The 18,478-nt window shown below is 42.2% G+C and overlaps 1 protein-coding gene across 1 annotated transcript in view; it reads right to left on the bottom strand.

The window, feature by feature from the left end:
• MGAM (maltase-glucoamylase) overlaps nt 1–17,316 on the bottom strand; it is a 101,222-nt gene extending 83,906 nt beyond the window's left edge. Inside the window, 3 exon segments of the mRNA XM_014586456.2 lie at nt 113–239; nt 9,969–10,080; nt 17,191–17,316. Of these exon segments, the coding sequence (XP_014441942.1) occupies nt 113–239 (127 nt within the window). The 5' untranslated portion in view covers nt 9,969–10,080; nt 17,191–17,316.
• Nucleotides 17,317–18,478: the final 1,162 nt, after the last annotated feature.

The raw sequence follows: 18,478 nt of genomic DNA, 5'->3' as shown, positions 1-18,478 counted from the left end.
ACACACACACTCACACCAGTGTACACGAAAACATTACTTCCCTACCATTGATGAGGGTATGCTCTGTGATGAGCAATCTAGATACACAGGGAGAGCCTAAGTGACTGGTTACCTTTAGAATCCTTAGAACCTGTGGCTAAAAGCACTATGAGAACGAGAGCGATGATAAACACCACCAGCAGGAGAACACTGAGAGTCACCTCCAAAGTGGTAAAACGTTTCAACTTCTTTCTTGCCATCTATTAAAAAAGAGAAAACAACTTTAGATTTGAATTCTATTTAATATAAAACTAGTAGTTTTAATAGAAAAGCTCAAACATATACAGTATGACTAACTCCTATGAACTTACCATCAAAACAAAACTCATCCGTTCATGGGCAATCTCACTTGGCTTTACTCCTACTCACATCTCTCCCTGTTATTTTAAAGCAAATCTCAGATTTCATATCTTTTCATCTAAAAATAGTTAAATACACTTATTTAGAAGATAAGAAATTTTAAAAAAATATTTTTCTTTGAGCTAGGTGCAGAGGTACTACAACTAGATCCACATGGAAAAGGTCCTGGGTTATGTCCTGGGACCTCTCTGGGCATGCTAACTGACATCGGGGTTGGATGGTGGCAGGAAGGCACTGTGGGGGTGCCTCTCTGTGTCTCTGTCTCTCATGAGATAAATAAATAAACAACAACAAAAAGTTTTTTGAAATACATTTTTTTTTATTCATGATAGAGCTTGTGCAAGAACACATGACAGTGAGAGAGCATACCCTCCACAGGGTCCAGTCATGCCACTTTCTCCTCTCTCTGTCTCTCTCCAACAATGGCACATGCCCTATGGGGGAAAAAAAATGAAAACAGAAAAAAAGCACATACCATGGTATTTTCATCCCTCAGGGCTTAATTCATGATTTCCTAACTTGGAAATGTTTGACATTGCTTTGCTTCCTCATTCTCCACTTTATGGATGTTCTGCCACACATTCCCCTCACTCAGAAGTCTTCCTCAATCCGATAATTAGATGAATGAGGGGATTTGTTTTTCATACATTGCTCAGAAATTGTTCTTAACCAACATAATGCCTCTTTATTGTGCAAAAGGTAATAGTCAGTGGGGGCTACCTTTCTTTTTTTTTTTTTTGGAGAGGTTTTAGCTATAGGGCACGTGTGCTCACCAGACAGACAGAGAGAGACATAGAGACAGAAAGCTAGAAATCACCCCCCAGGGGGGATGGTCACGCCGCAATCCCTTCTCCTCCATTGTCCTCTCGGGATCTTGGGCATGCATGCACACACCCCCGGCGTGTTTTAAGCCACCAGGTCCGGGACGCGAACCACAGTCGACTACGTGGGAGTCCAGCAACATAGCCATTATGCTAACTGCTGGTTCCTGGGGCTAGCTTTCTTTACAACAAAGATTGCCTTATTTTTTTCTAGAATCCCAACTCTACTCTACTTTATTAGAAATCCCAAAATAATGCTCTTGCTTGTAAAATTCCATAAAGATTAAAAACATTTCATGTCTGATTTAGTTAAATTAACTAATAAGACAGAGTGATTTTATGTTCACTGACAAGAGAAGAATTATCAGAATCAAGAGTTATCAGTTATGAAGTGGCCATGTCGCTCTTGTTCTTTGGTGGTTGATAAAAGCTGTGAAATGAGAGATTGTTGTTCATTTTTATTAAAAACATAAATAAATAAGGGGGAACCAGCAGTTGGTATAATGGCTATGTTGCTGGACTCCCAGGTAGTCAACCGTGGTTTAAGTCCCAGACCTTGTTGCTTAAAACTTGCACTAGGCACATGTGCATCTGTTTGCAAAATTCTGAGAGAAGGATGGAGGAGAAGGGATTGCAGCTTGGCCACCTCCACTAGGGGGTGATTTCTCGCTTTCTGTTTCTCTATCTCTCTCTGTCTCTCCAGCAAACACATGCAAGCCATAGCAAAAATCTCTCTCAAAAAACAATTGCCACAGAGCACATTCTCTCTCCAGAGAGAGACAGACAGGGAAAGTGAGAAATCACCTATGGGAAATGACACAATCCCTTCTCCATTTCACCCTCTTTTTGAGATTTTGGGCAAGCACACACATACTGCAAGTTTTTCAAGCTGCTAGGTCTGGGACTCGAATCATGTAGTCAGTCATGTGGATCCAGTCACTCTAACCACCATATCATGGGCTGGCCTAGGAGAGTGCTATGATAATATTTTTTAATTTTCTCAAGTATTTGTTAATAGAGCATTAGACACTGTAAGCACCAACATACCAACATGAAGCTGACCCAATTGTAAATACCATATGCTCAATGAAGACTTTACCAAAACTATCAAAATGGGACACACAATCCAGGAATTCTATTTATAGATATTTATCCCAGAAAAAAATATAAATATATATATTCCAGTGTTTTCTATATTCAAATATGGTTACCTGCTCTGCAGAATACACTTGATTTGAGAATCAATGTATATACAGATAAAGGGTTTTTTGTTCATTTGTTTTAATTATAGCACTATATGTAATACCAAATTGTTGGCCACCTACTCCTTAGGTCCAGTCTAAAGAGGAAATGAGAAAGAACTACTCACACTCCACTCTATGAGGAGAGAGGGGAACTCAAAAGGCAATAGTTCTCTTGTCCTCCTTGGCTCTCAATATCGGTTTTCAGTTCAGTATTTACTGAGTAAAATAAGCAGCAAGGTCTTTTAAACGTCAGACTAAAAAGACTGGAGGGTTTGTCATGGTGTATTCTGTGTCATGCATAAAACACTCAATGACAAATCAAGTAGTACAAAGTATAGGAGAAGGAGTTTTATCTATAGCAATTCCCTAAAGCAAAGCCATCTGTCAGCTGTTTTCAGCTGGAACAGATAAACGGCGGTCTTTCATTATGTAACACGGAGTATCTACAAGCATTACTTCCTAAAGGTTGTTCATGGTATTTCCTTCACCAAAAGATTGATAAGAGTGGATATAGCCACAAAGTGTGCACTGAGTAAATATTTGAAGTAAAATTAAATTTGGTATTATTTATAATTATGATACAGCAGAATTTTTAAAGTCCATAACTTTGATAATCTCCCCTTTGAGAGGTTGAGCCAAGGCCCCAACCCACCACCACCCTTCCAGGGCAAGCTGGACTTAGTGACTTCTAAAGATAGAATATGGCAGAGGGGTGGTAATAGACTCCAAGACTGGGTTTAAAAACACATTGCAATTTCTTTCTTGCTCTTTCTCTTAGATCGCTTCTTGAAAAAACCAGCTGCCATGGCATACACTCAAGCAGGCCTAGGGAAATTTCCAACAACCAGCACAGAACTGGGGCCTCCTGCCAACAGCCAGTAGTGAGCCATCTTGAATGCAGATCCTCCATCACCAGCCTAGCTTCCCCATGACTGCAGTTCTGGATGGCACACTCTCACACTCACTGGAACCTCACGAGGAACCGACCCTGAGCCAGCACCACTCAGCTAATCCACCCCTGTCATTATGACTCACAGAAATTGAGAGATAACAAGTGTTTGTATTAAACTATATAATTTTGGGGAAATTTCTTACTCAGTAATAGATAACTAATATGCACAGGTTAATATAACTTTTAAATAAAATACGATGGGTGTTTTTTTAATCTGCATGCTTCCTATTAAAAGTCTTTGTGTTTCATGTATTCAAATATGGTTACCTGCTCTGCAGAACAGTAATATCTCTTTCCTAGAGAGATTATTTTCTTTAATCTTTTTTATATACTATAGATTAGATTATTTTTAATACCCCATCATGCCATGAATTCATAGGAAATAGATTCCAGAAGCTCAGGCTCTTTTCCGTTGGTTCTCACAAAGTGTGCTTCTCTGGGTAGACCAGCTGGTGCTTCAGTTGAACCCAGGTCCCTTTCTCTTTGGCTTCCTTCTTTTGTTGATCATTTTCCTTCACACGTTTTAGGAAGCCGTCTCTGCTCTTAGGATGCTTAATATACTAAATATGCACATTAATTCTCTTGGCAGGGATCTTGCCCTTAACATGTTTGTTTACAATGATGCCAACTGCATGCTAGGTAATACTGTAGACTCTTCCAGTTTTGCCATGGTAACATTTGTGGGGCATTTCTTTTTGAACAGTACCCATTCCCTCGATGTCTACAATATCACCTTTCTTGTAGATTCCCATGTACATTGTCAAAGGAACCACTCCATATTTTCTAAAAGGCCTATAGAACTTATATCAGGTGGCTCTCTTCTTTTGCGTTTGTCATTTTAGTGAATTACTGGAAGATGGCAGGTCTCTACTTCCTTAAATCTTAAAGGGAGGGACCAGCAGGTGGCATGGTGGTTAAGGCACTGGACACTCCCACATGGCTGACCATGGTTCAAGTCCTGGATCTGGCAGCTTGCTTTCTCTCTTTCTCTCTCTCTCTCTCTCTCTCTCTCTCTCGTCAAATTAAAATAAATGAATGAATAAATAAAATTAAATTAAATAATTCTTTAAAAAAATCTTAAGGGAAAAAAAACTTTTCAGCATTATCTGACTGAACTTACTTCCTTCATTACAGCACCTTGATAGTTAATCCTACTCTCTCCATTAAAAATGTAATTTTGGGGCTAGCAAGTGGCATGGTGGTTAAGACACTGGACTCTCACATGGCCAACTGTCGTTCAAGTCCCAAACCTGACAGAGTGGTTTATCTCTCTCTCTCTCTCTCTCTCTCTCTCTCTTTCTCTTTTAAGGTGAGAGCATGTGCCTATAAAAAATTTGAAAAAATAATAATAAATAAAAATTGAATAATTCTAAAAAATGTAATTTTAAAAAAGCTAAGATCAGGGCTAGCAGGTGACCTGCTGGTTGGGGTGCAGGACTCCCACATAGCCAACAGTGGGTCGAATCCTGGACCTGGTGGCTTGCTTTCCATTTTCTCTCTCTCAGTCTATCTTTCTGGCGAGCATGTGCCTTATAGAAAATTTAATAATAATAATAACAATAAACAAAATTAAATCATTATTTTTAAAAAACAAAGATCAAGAAAAACTGGCAAAAGGCAAATAAAAACCATAAGTGATTTGAATAGTATTAAATGCTTTTAAAAGATAAAAACTGCTACTTGACACTCTGTCATCAATATTCTCTTGTACTATGACAAACATATAATTATGTACTTTTAATGCTAATGATAATAATGGTTTGCAATGACTGAGTGAACATGCTAAGAGGTTTCCATAATTTGTCACGCACAATTCTCCTAACAACTCCGAGTTAGTTACTACTACCGTGCCCACTTTCAGATAAAAAAAATTAAGCTTCATAAAGGTCAGGTAATCTGCTTGATGTCATACAGCTGATAGAGAGCAAAGTCACAATGCGAACACCTGTCCTTCGGACTCTGCAGACAAAGCTCGTAGCCATTTCTCCATGTTCTGTGCTATTGTACCCCACAGTACACACCAGCTTAAGCTTTGCTGTGAGATCGTGGACGCATCAGGTAGTGTATGCCTTACTAACCGAGGATTTGGTTAGTATGGTACTATACTGAGAGCTTACATGTATTATTTTATTTGATTCTCACAACCACCTCACAATTAGGGATGATTGATCCCATCTTACGCATGAATTAACTGAGCCTGTAGCAGTTAGCTTGGCCAAGGTCCAGACCACTTTAGTAGCAGAGCCAAGCTTCTAACCAGGCAATCAGAATTCAGAGCCATTGCTCTTAAGGCCCATGTTACACCAACCCCCTTTAATGTGCTGCAAATGCAAAAAACCTATAAATTCATGAATAACAGTTTCTAAACAAAGGGAGACAGGATGTATGAGAGATGCCTTCTAATGCCAAACATAAGGTTAGAAAGTTTACAAAAATGAAAGGAAACAAACATTCTGTAATGTTTCAGTCTCCATAGCAACTGGGAGTTTTTGAAGTGTTTTAGAAGCATCTGTAGTATCAATTCACTTTAAGTTGATGGTCCACACACTGTTTAAAAATTCTCTGTGAGACCAAGGGTAACTAACTGTTGATGTGCCTTATTTCTTATATTTATTTGTCATCAGGTTATCAAAGCTACATCTTTGGAGGAAAGGGAAATCTGCTTGTGGCTTATTTATTCATTCATAAATTATTCGTTAAGCTCCTACAATGTGCTAAGCATTCTTCTAGGAGCTGGCTATTGGATAGAAAATAAAACGTACAAATCCTTTTCCACATATTCTTGTGGGCAATAAATATAGTAGGTTAAACTGTTGGGTCGTTGGAAAAGGCATGACACATTTTTGCATAGAAAAATATGAGTCTTCCATTGACCCAACATATAAACTCTCTGGAAAAGAATAAAGCAAGAGGAAAGATGAAAAATATGGGGGTGAGGATTGCAATTTTAATTAGGTACATTGTGGAAAATCCCACTGAAAAGGTGAGAGTTATCACTGGACATATCTCTCAAACTTAATAGTGTTTTTTTTTTCTTTTTGGAATATTTGGTTATGTAAACAATCATCAAAGATAATTTTCCTGATAAATTTATATTTATTTGGACAAAACAGATAAACCACAAGAGGGCAGAGAAATTTAAATGGCTATCTAAATGATTCTGGAAAAACTGGATAGCTGTCTTCTTTTGGGGATATCGCTAGTGTCTTGGAATATAGCTAATGTCTGTATACAGAGAGCTTAGCCATTCTTTTAAAATCCTTTAATAACACAAGGCAAGAGATCTAGTGGAAAAGAGATCAGTTTTATAGAGACCAGCAATAACTTGCAAAGAGGACCCCAGCAAGCCACAGGTAGTCTTCAAAAACACCGGGCAATACTCAATGGATTAGTCCATTGTCTCCCTGCTACTTAGAGAATGGACAGGAAAAAAAAGGAGCTAAGGACTTCTTTGTGAGTCTGAGCACACCCAAAGTGACAGAGCTAGCTCTGTCCATCCCAGACAGGGTTTTGACCTTACAAAACCCACTTGGGACCAGCAGTTAGCATAATGGTTATGTCGCTGGACTCCCATGTAGTCTACCGCAGTTCGCGTCCCAGACCGGGTGGTTTAAAACTCATGCCGGGCGTGTGTGCTTGCGTGCCCAAGATCCCGAGAGGAGAATGGAAGAGAAGGGACTGCGGCGTGGCCAGCCCCCCTGGGGGGTGATTTCTCGCTTTCTACCTCTCTGTCTCTCTCTGTCTGGCAAGTGCACATGCCCTTCAGCAAAAACATCTCCAAAAAAGAAAAAAAAGAAAAGAAAACCCACTTAACCCCTCTGGGCCTCAGTTTCCCCATATGAATTACAAAGGTACCAGCTCTAAAAGATAGCTGTGTTTTTGTGTAACATCAGAACAGGGTGTGTAAAGGTTTATCTTCCTTATCACATTTTACAACTACCATCTGAGTATATCTTAAAGGAAAATATCTTCTACATCTGTCTACTCTGTGGTACCACCTGCTTAATGGAGCAGTTTGAAAATAATTTTACTAGCTCACTGAAACTCATTTGTGTGAAAATACATGATTAAAAAGTCATTGACATCTTGTCAAAGAATAAACAAAATACTGATGAGCTATCTTAAATTCAGGGTGCAAGGTCGAATGTCTTTCCAATTCATTTCCCAGCCCCACAAACCCCTCCCTTTTACCCCCTTCTATCCACCTGACACACACACTCACTGTCCCACACAATGAGACAAGCCAGTAGACAGTCTGGAAATCTAGAGGCCCTCAGCACATCAAGGCCACAGATCTGGCCCTATATCAACGACCTACCAGTACCCTTTTCCAGTGAGACTGGTGGGGATTGATTCTGCCCCTCTCCCTTTCCCCAGTAGTAACTCTTGTTCCCACCTCAGTGACCAGTCAGAAAAAAAGTACCAGAGTCAGGGTCAGGTCTTGCAACTAGTTAGGATCCTACTCTCTTTAAAAGTTTTACCAGAAAAGGGCCTCCAACAATCCATCTTCTGTCCCTCACCCCTCAGGCACTTCCATTCTCACACATGACGGACAGTCCAGACACCTGCCTCACATCATGCCTTTCCTCCAGACTCTACATGAAATCCCTCTTCATTCTCACTGCACACCAACTCACACGTGCATCCCAATATTTCACACACACACACACACACACACACACACACACACACACACACGAGAGGGGCCTCCGAAGAGTTATAATCCCGAGAGGAGAATGGAAGAGAAGGGACTGCGGCGTGGCCAGCCCCCCTGGGGGGTGATTTCTCGCTTTCTACCTCTCTGTCTCTCTCTGTCTGGCAAGTGCACATGCCCTTCAGCAAAAACATCTCCAAAAAAGAAAAAAAAGAAAAGAAAACCCACTTAACCCCTCTGGGCCTCAGTTTCCCCATATGAATTACAAAGGTACCAGCTCTAAAAGATAGCTGTGTTTTTGTGTAACATCAGAACAGGGTGTGTAAAGGTTTATCTTCCTTATCACATTTTACAACTACCATCTGAGTATATCTTAAAGGAAAATATCTTCTACATCTGTCTACTCTGTGGTACCACCTGCTTAATGGAGCAGTTTGAAAATAATTTTACTAGCTCACTGAAACTCATTTGTGTGAAAATACATGATTAAAAAGTCATTGACATCTTGTCAAAGAATAAACAAAATACTGATGAGCTATCTTAAATTCAGGGTGCAAGGTCGAATGTCTTTCCAATTCATTTCCCAGCCCCACAAACCCCTCCCTTTTACCCCCTTCTATCCACCTGACACACACACTCACTGTCCCACACAATGAGACAAGCCAGTAGACAGTCTGGAAATCTAGAGGCCCTCAGCACATCAAGGCCACAGATCTGGCCCTATATCAACGACCTACCAGTACCCTTTTCCAGTGAGACTGGTGGGGATTGATTCTGCCCCTCTCCCTTTCCCCAGTAGTAACTCTTGTTCCCACCTCAGTGACCAGTCAGAAAAAAAGTACCAGAGTCAGGGTCAGGTCTTGCAACTAGTTAGGATCCTACTCTCTTTAAAAGTTTTACCAGAAAAGGGCCTCCAACAATCCATCTTCTGTCCCTCACCCCTCAGGCACTTCCATTCTCACACATGACGGACAGTCCAGACACCTGCCTCACATCATGCCTTTCCTCCAGACTCTACATGAAATCCCTCTTCATTCTCACTGCACACCAACTCACACGTGCATCCCAATATTTCACACACACACACACACACACACATACATACACATACACACACACTCTCAGTCTCTTCCCTAAATAATTCATTATTCATCAGTAAATGTACCAAACCAATAAGGATAGTATTGGGTCACAGGAAAAATCATGATGTATTTTTCTATGTTTTTCTATGCAAAAATGTATCATGACTTTCCTGACAACCCAATAGTAGGTTTCTCAGTTTCCTGGCTATGATTGATTCTCTGACCACTAGTCCTCTATCACAACTTCACATCCTTTTAGAAGGAATGTTTCAAAATGCTCTAATCCTATTCCCAAATTCGAATAACTTTTCCTTACTTCCCCACTTCATATTCAGAATCAAAAATGATTTCTGCCTGTTGCCCCACTTCAAATGTTAAATCCATCACATGTCACTCAGACACACACACATGAACGTACAGGTTTTGCTACAATCAGGCTTGCATGTCCAGCCTTGTCCAGAGGAACACTGTACATGCCTGTTCACATGCATGCACACACACAAACACTAGGACAAAAAGATAAATGAGTTACATGTGTGCACTAGCATAATTTGGGGGGGTTTGTTAATGTCGTTCACTTTTGTCTGTGTCAAACTATCAAAGGCATCGCAGCTTCTTCCTTTTCTCTTGTATCATTCCTTGAAGAGACAGCTGCCATGTGAGTGTGACACTCAAGCAGACCTGGAAAAGACCAACAGCTAGCACCAAAAAAAGTGGAGAGATAAGCACAAATTCACATGTGCTTGCACGCGCGCACACACACACGCATACGCACACATCTGAAGCCATAAATGGACACAAAGTTGGCCAACATACCTCATCACTGGCTGCAGCAGCTGCTCCACACTCTCTGGACGATGGCCTAGCAATAAAACAGAGGAGCACAGTCCACGGAAAGCAACCAGAGCTCTGGTAACCGTTTACTGCCCTATCAAGAAAACGTTAATGAATTCCGAATGCCAATGAGAGCCCAGCTTTCATTCCCAGGATCAGAATTGTAAGTTAATTAATAATCAAAGTCTTCCTCTAAGGAGAACATCCCTAAACCTTGGAGAGAGAAGCCAGCCCCTGTGACCACTCCACCCCCTGAGCACTGAATGCTTTTTGGCAGCGAGGACACACACTGTGTCTGCTAGAAGCCAGGACTTCCTCAATCTGCAGATGATGAAGAGCAAAAATGAAATGGCCTTGGGTTCCCATAAGAATCCTTCTTCCCCTACCCCTGTCTTTCCCAAAGACTCCAAATCTCTCTGGAACCCCTTGACATTTTGTAACACAATCTGCTGATCTGTGAATGAAATTTTTTTTGAAAATGTTTTCAAAAGTTTTTCTTTTCTTGCCACTACATGAGGCATTTTAAGCCTATTGGAGTTACAGAGAATCTTTAGCACTCTGGTGCTTCCTACAAACTTTTCTGAAATTTTTTTAATTACATGAGATCAAATAAGTAATACAAAGGAAATAAATTACACTGAAATACAGTTACAAAAATTTCTAATTGCAATATGTGCCTCATTTATGATATGTTGACTAACGATACAGCAGTAAGTCCAATAGGTAGTATTGTACTAGTCATAAGCATAAGCAACATTTGGTTATTATTTTAAATATATGATATAAATGTAACTGTGACCTTAAATATTTGTTTTGTTTTGTTTTGTTTTTGTCAGAGAGCATATGTGCTTGCCAGAGAGACCAGGAAGAAGAGATAGAATCCTCCTAATGGGAGTGATCATGCCACTCTCCTTTCTCCATTTCTCCATTCTGTTGGGATTGGAGGCATGCACATACACAGGCATCTGGTGAGTTTTTCAAGCCAAAAGGGTCAGGATTCGAACTGTGGTCAGCCACATGGGCTCCAGCTCCATTAACCAGTAGGCTATGAGGCCAACCTGAATTTATCTTTTTTAAAAGTTTACTTCTTTGTCCATATTTTTCTCATTCACCAAACACCAGTGAAAATATTGTCAGGAACCAGCAGTCTGGAACCAGCCTTTGGGAACCTGATTTACTATGCTTCTTTGGCATCAAGGAATCAAAGAATTTAGAGCCAAGAAAGAAAAGAAAAGAAAACTAACCTGCATGGAGCCCTGTTGGGTACCAAGATCTTTGTCTACATTATCTCATTGCTATCCACAGCGGCTCGATGGCAGCACGTGTCTAAACAGCCACCCAACACATCCTCACAGCTCCAGAGCCCATGTGGGTTGGAACTTTGGAAACTTAATGATCGCCAAGTATAGCCCCCTCGTCTTATCGATGAGAGAACTGAGACACAGGAATGCTGTGAGGTTTCTGTAGGTGCTGACTAAAAGGTCCAGATTTGAACTAGGTAGACCTGAATTCAAAGTCCAGGCCTGCACACCAACTGGAGGAGCTTATAGCACCAGCTTCTGTTTCCCTAACTTAAATCAAGGTTAAAAATGGCACCTGTCTCATAAACTTACAGAAAAGAAAACAAGGCAAGCAAAAGATTTGGTGTTACCTATTAACAATTACTGTGATGCTATGTATCTGCCACAATTGTCACTGGAAGCCAGACCCTGGCCTTCTTCAGCTCTGCTCATCCCACATTCTATCCTTAATCAGGATTCTGAACGAAGCAGGTAATCATTAATGCTTCAAACAGACAAACCACGGAGCACTTCCTTACACAGACCCTGTACTAATACTGACATCTGTGTTGTTGCCTGACTAGGGCCCTTCAATAGTTTAGTTCCAAGTCCCCAGATTGAAAACCATGGTCAAGCCAGACCAAAGCATGAGTGCTATGGTCTTAGGACTGCTTGTGTCTGGAAGCACGGTCTTACCTACACTTAAGGATGTCAGGAACGTGTCTACTTGGGAGCCTTCAAGACTATGCAAACTTGAGAGCCAGCAAGGTGATGGCAATCTGCCCTCCTCTTAACTCCCCCAGCCACCACCCTTAACTACGCCATTCTTTGTAGCCCCACACTGGGTCCAGTATTAGCCCCTGGGTTGCCTCCCTACTTCCATCCACGAAAGCACAGCAATAACAATTACTCAGCACAATTCAATAAAGCACGTGGTTATGTGTGACTATAAACAAGGACTATCCAAGTAACAGTAGAAACATAGAGTGCTTCCTATGACCTAGTACTATGCTAAATGATTTAACGCACAATTTCATTTCCTCCTCATAACTACACTGTGAGGTAGGTACTATTATCCCCATTCTACAGATGATAAAACTAAGGCACAAAATACAACTTGCCCAGGTTTATATAACTAATGAAAGGTGAAACCATAATGAAAACCAGGCTATCTGGTCATGTCTGCACTAAACACTGAATAATGTTACTTTTTCTACACCTCCAAGCAGGCCAAGTGTGTACTGTCAGGGAACTCTGGGAGCTGCACAAGGTGTGGACCATTGGTATAATATTGTGCCCATGGGTATGTGAACAATTTAGCTCAACACGGAGGCCAAAGACAATCCACACATGCTATTACTGCTATTGCGATAGCTCTCCTCTCCTGGGTATCTACCCAAAGGACAGGATAATGCTTATTCAGAAAAGTACTTGCCCATCTATGTTTATTGCGGCATTACTAACAATTGCTAAGACATGGAACCAACCTAAATCTCCACAAATACGAATAGATTGAAAAAGTGTGGCACAGGGAACCAGCAGTTAGCGTAATGGCTATGTCGCTGGACTCCCACGTGGTCGACCGCGGTTCGCATCCCAGACCCAGTGGCTTAAAAAACTCATGCCCAAGATCCCAAGAGGAGAATGGAGGAGAAGGGATTGCAGCATGACCATCCCCCCTGGGGGGTGATTTCTCACTTTCTGTCTCTATGTCTCTGTCTGTCTGTCTGGTGAGCGCATGTGCCCTATAGCAAAAATCTCTCCAAAAAAATAAAAAGTGTGGCACATATACTCTATGGAAAACTACTCAGCCATAAAAAAATAATAATAATAAAAATAAAGACACACACACACACACAAGTCCCTGGCTTTTGAGAGAAAGTGGACGAAGGTTTACTGTTGAGTGAAGCAAGCCAGGCTATGTAGGAGAGAAGTTGTATGCCTCCACTTAACATAAACCGACTGTCCACACTCTATGGCTGAAACTGAAAGATTAGAGGATATAGAAACATGGAAAATGGTTAAAGATGCTAGATACAGTGTAGGAAGAGGGTGGGAGAAGAAGGAGTATCTGAGGAAAGACATTAAGGAGAAAAATAGGGATAGCTTATAGGATTTGGGTGTTTCCATTCTGGGAAACCTGGTGAATTTTAAATGTGTTGAATGACTAAACAAACATTTAGTCTGAAAAATCAATTTTCTGGAGTTACAGTTTCCAGATTCTGGGAGCACTGGATTACTATTAATAGATTGGATTTAAATTGGTATGAGTTATTATTATCTGTTGATGATAATGTGTATAGTATCCCCTATTGGACTGGTGAGAAATGTATTCATGTTGGAAAATTCACTTTATAAGATAAGCAATGTATAGTGATTGAATGTATAAAAGAAATTAAAATAAAATAAATTTTAAAAATAAGATATTTTCATTTGCCTCGATTTCACCAGAGATGGACCATGAGTAAATTAGGTGACCCCAAAACCACCCCTAGTAGACTTTAATCTGAAATTGTTGAATGTAACATTTGAATCAAGATAAATACATTCTTAGACAGTTTTTCCATGTTAACTCTTCAGATGATGGTTTAGAGGTCCTGAGCTCCAACACAGTGTCATGAGGAATGCAAGGGGTTTCAAATCAAACTAGCCTAGGGAACCAGCAGTTAGCGTAATGACTATGTCGCTGGACTCCCACATAGTCAACCGGGGTTTGCGTCCCGGACCCAGTGGCTTAAAACTCACACCGGGCACGTGTGCGTGCATGCCCAAGATCCCGAGAGGAGAATGGAGGAGAAGGGATTGCAGCATGACCATCCCCCCTGGGGGGTGATTTCTCGCTTTCTGTCTCTATGTCTCTCTCTGTCTGTCTGGCGAGCGCATGCGCCCTATAGCAAAAAATACTCCAAAAAAAAAAAAAAAAAAAAAAAAAAAAAAAAGCTAGCCTGAACTTGAACACCAGATTTTCTATTTACTAGCTACAGACTTTGGGTAGTCATTTAAATTTTCTGAAGTTTAATTGCCTTACTTATAAATTAAGAATGATAAAATTCATTTCATGATGATATTTTGAGGTTAAGCTGAAATAAGAAGTACCTGACATCTAAGTCATTTTCCCTGCCCCTCCCAATTTGTCTTTTCTGAAAATAAAATTATATTCAACAAGCAGTATCACTAGCTTAGATTTTGTTATAACTGTTCTTCCAGTTCATTAACCCCTAGGAATCGCCTCACTAGACGGCTGGAAGAGTGGCCTCTTCCTCAGGCCCACTGTGACAGGTACGTGGAAAGCTGTCAGTTCGCCCCCACGAAGCTGAGTTTATAGCCAACGGAGGAAAAGTGGAAAACTCGTCATTTTGTACTACTTGGCACACTCTCTGCTTCTTTCCCTCTAACACACACACACACGCACACACACACCACCCTCTAAACACACACACCCTCTAACACACACACACAGCACACCCTCTAACACACACACACATGCGCACACACACACCACCCTCTATAACACACACACCCTCTCACACACACACCCACCCCCACACACAGCACACCCTCTAACACATACAGGTGCTTGCACGCGCGCACACACACACCACCCTCTATAACACACACACCCTCTCACACACACACCCACCCACACACACAGCACACACAGCATACCCTCTAACACACACACAGAGCACACATAGCATACCCTCTAACACATACAGCACACCCTCTAACACACACACAGCACACCCTCTAACACACACACAGCACACCCTCTAACACACACACAGCACACCCTCTAACACACACACAGCACACCCTCTAACACACACACAGCACACCCTCTAACACACACACAGCACACCCTCTAACACACACACAGCACACCCTCTAACACACACACAGCACACCCTCTAACACACACACAGCACACCCTCTAACACACACACAGCACACCCTCTAACACACACACAGCACACCCTCTAACACACACACAGCACACCCTCTAACACACACACAGCACACCCTCTAACACACACACAGCACACCCTCTAACACACACACAGCACACCCTCTAACACACACACAGCACACCCTCTAACACACACACAGCACACCCTCTAACACACACACAGCACACCCTCTAACACACACACAGCACACCCTCTAACACACACACAGCACACCCTCTAACACACACACAGCACACCCTCTAACACACACACAGCACACCCTCTAACACACACACAGCACACCCTCTAACACACACACACAGCACCCCCTCTAACACACACAGCACACCCTTTAACACACACACAGCACACTCTCTAAGACACACAGCACACCCTCTAACACACACACAGCACACCCTCTAACACACACAGAGCACACCCTCTAACACACACACACACACAGCACCCCCTCTAACACACACAGCACACCCTTTAACACACACACAGCACACTCTCTAAGACACACAGCACACCCTCTAACACACACAGAGCACACCCTCTAACACACACACACACACAGCACCCCCTCTAACACACACAGCACACCCTTTAACACACACACAGCACACTCTCTAAGACACACAGCACACCCTCTAACACACACAGAGCACACCCTCTAACACACACACACACACAGCACCCCCTCTAACACACACAGCACACCCTTTAACACACACACAGCACACTCTCTAAGACACACAGCACACCCTCTAACACACACAGAGCACACCCTCTAACACACACACACACACAGCACCCCCTCTAACACACACAGCACACCCTTTAACACACACACAGCACACTCTCTAAGACACACAGCACACCCTCTAACACACACAGAGCACACCCTCTAACACACACACACACACAGCACCCCCTCTAACACACACAGCACACCCTTTAACACACACACAGCACACTCTCTAAGACACACAGCACACCCTCTAACACACACAGAGCACACCCTCTAACACACACACACACACAGCACCCCCTCTAACACACACAGCACACCCTTTAACACACACACAGCACACTCTCTAAGACACACAGCACACCCTCTAACACACACAGAGCACACCCTCTAACACACACACACACACAGCACCCCCTCTAACACACACAGCACACCCTTTAACACACACACAGCACACTCTCTAAGACACACAGCACACCCTCTAACACACACAGAGCACACCCTCTAACACACACACACACACAGCACCCCCTCTAACACACACAGCACACCCTTTAACACACACACAGCACACTCTCTAAGACACACAGCACACCCTCTAACACACACAGAGCACACCCTCTAACACACACACACACACAGCACCCCCTCTAACACACACAGCACACCCTTTAACACACACACAGCACACTCTCTAAGACACACAGCACACCCTCTAACACACACAGAGCACACCCTCTAACACACACACACACACAGCACCCCCTCTAACACACACAGCACACCCTTTAACACACACACAGCACACTCTCTAAGACACACAGCACACCCTCTAACACACACAGAGCACACCCTCTAACACACACACACACACAGCACCCCCTCTAACACACACAGCACACCCTTTAACACACACACAGCACACTCTCTAAGACACACAGCACACCCTCTAACACACACAGAGCACACCCTCTAACACACACACACACACAGCACCCCCTCTAACACACACAGCACACCCTTTAACACACACACAGCACACTCTCTAAGACACACAGCACACCCTCTAACACACACAGAGCACACCCTCTAACACACACACACACACAGCACACCCTCTAACACACACACACACAGAGCACAGCACATGCTGTCTGCACCTCCTAACTATCAAAATGATCTCTCAAGAGTCTCCAGAGCCAACAAATTTCAAATTGTACCTCTTTCTTTGTACTGAAGCCAAATGGTTTTCTTTCTTTTGTCCCACTTATGAGCCCTTCACATCACAGGCCACCTAGAAAAAGATACAAGAAGCTCATTGGAATACAAATAATTTCTCTGTCCTGAAATGTTTGAGGGGAGTTGAAGGAAGAAACAGTGTCCCAAGGGCATTACAGCATTTCCCTCTCTTGTGAGATACCTGTTAGTCAGCAGTTTTATACTACCTCCCATCCTTCCCACCTCTACTCCACACAGACAACAGCACACACAGGGATGAGTCCTAGAGGAGAATCACTTGGAATAATAGCCTGGTATTCACATATTAGTAATGGGACCTCACATCTGTGTGATACTTGGCAGTTTTCAGAGCACTTTAATCTGTCTTATCTCCTTGTTGATATCACAACAACCCTATGAGATTAGAGATAGGGCAGGTATGTTAAATCCCCATGTATAAATGAAGAAATAGAAATTAAGACAAATAACTTGCTAAAGGCCACCAATAGTAGCAGAATTGAACTCATACCAGTTTAAATTCAATCTATTAATAGTAATCCAATGCTCCCAGAATCTAAAATCAGTAACTCCAGAAAATTGCTTTTTCAGGCTATATGTTTGTTTAGTCATTCAACAGATTTAAAATTCACTTACCACCAGGTCTCCCAGAGTGGAAACCCTCAAACTCTATCAGCTATCAAATTCTACCATCCTCACCTCAGAGATGGTTATTTCTCTTGAAGCCCAAATCTATATAGTACAATGTATTAGAGAAGGGCAGGGCTGGTTACCGCCAGCATCTTCAGCTCTATCAGCTTTCAATGAAACCCTCCTGTTTCTTAGATAAAGTTTGTGTCTGCAGCTCCATTTAAAGGAATTCTACCCACAGGTCCCTGTGGAGCAAAGTGATCTTACTGATGTCCCTAAGGACAACAGTCCTGTTGGTATCAAAGCTGACTGGTCTACAGAGGGCCATCTAACCCAGAGACAGTCCTTGAATTGACTGGCAGCTTATGAAGCATCTTGCTGTGTGACCTCTCGACCACTCAGAGTCTCTTTCTGAACGTATGATGAACGTATGGTAGGAGGATCAAGCAGCAGCAAGAACAAAATGAAAAAATAAAGAACGTGAGAGAACCCTTAACCTCATCTCCCCAAATCGGTGCCACTCTGCCCACTTCTCTTTGACAATTGTGTGTGGCAAAATACCATACCTTAAAATGCAGGAAGATGTAGACATCTCTCTCTTTTGTTTCCTCTTTTGCACTTCCCATTTTCTGCCTTTTCATG

This window comes from Tupaia chinensis, unplaced genomic scaffold (genome assembly GCF_000334495.1).
Source record: "Tupaia chinensis unplaced genomic scaffold, TupChi_1.0 Scaffold000140_1, whole genome shotgun sequence".
Lineage (NCBI taxonomy): Eukaryota > Metazoa > Chordata > Mammalia > Scandentia > Tupaiidae > Tupaia > Tupaia belangeri.
The sequence above is the reverse complement of the archived record's forward strand: the minus strand, read 5'-3'. Positions and strand labels throughout refer to the sequence as shown.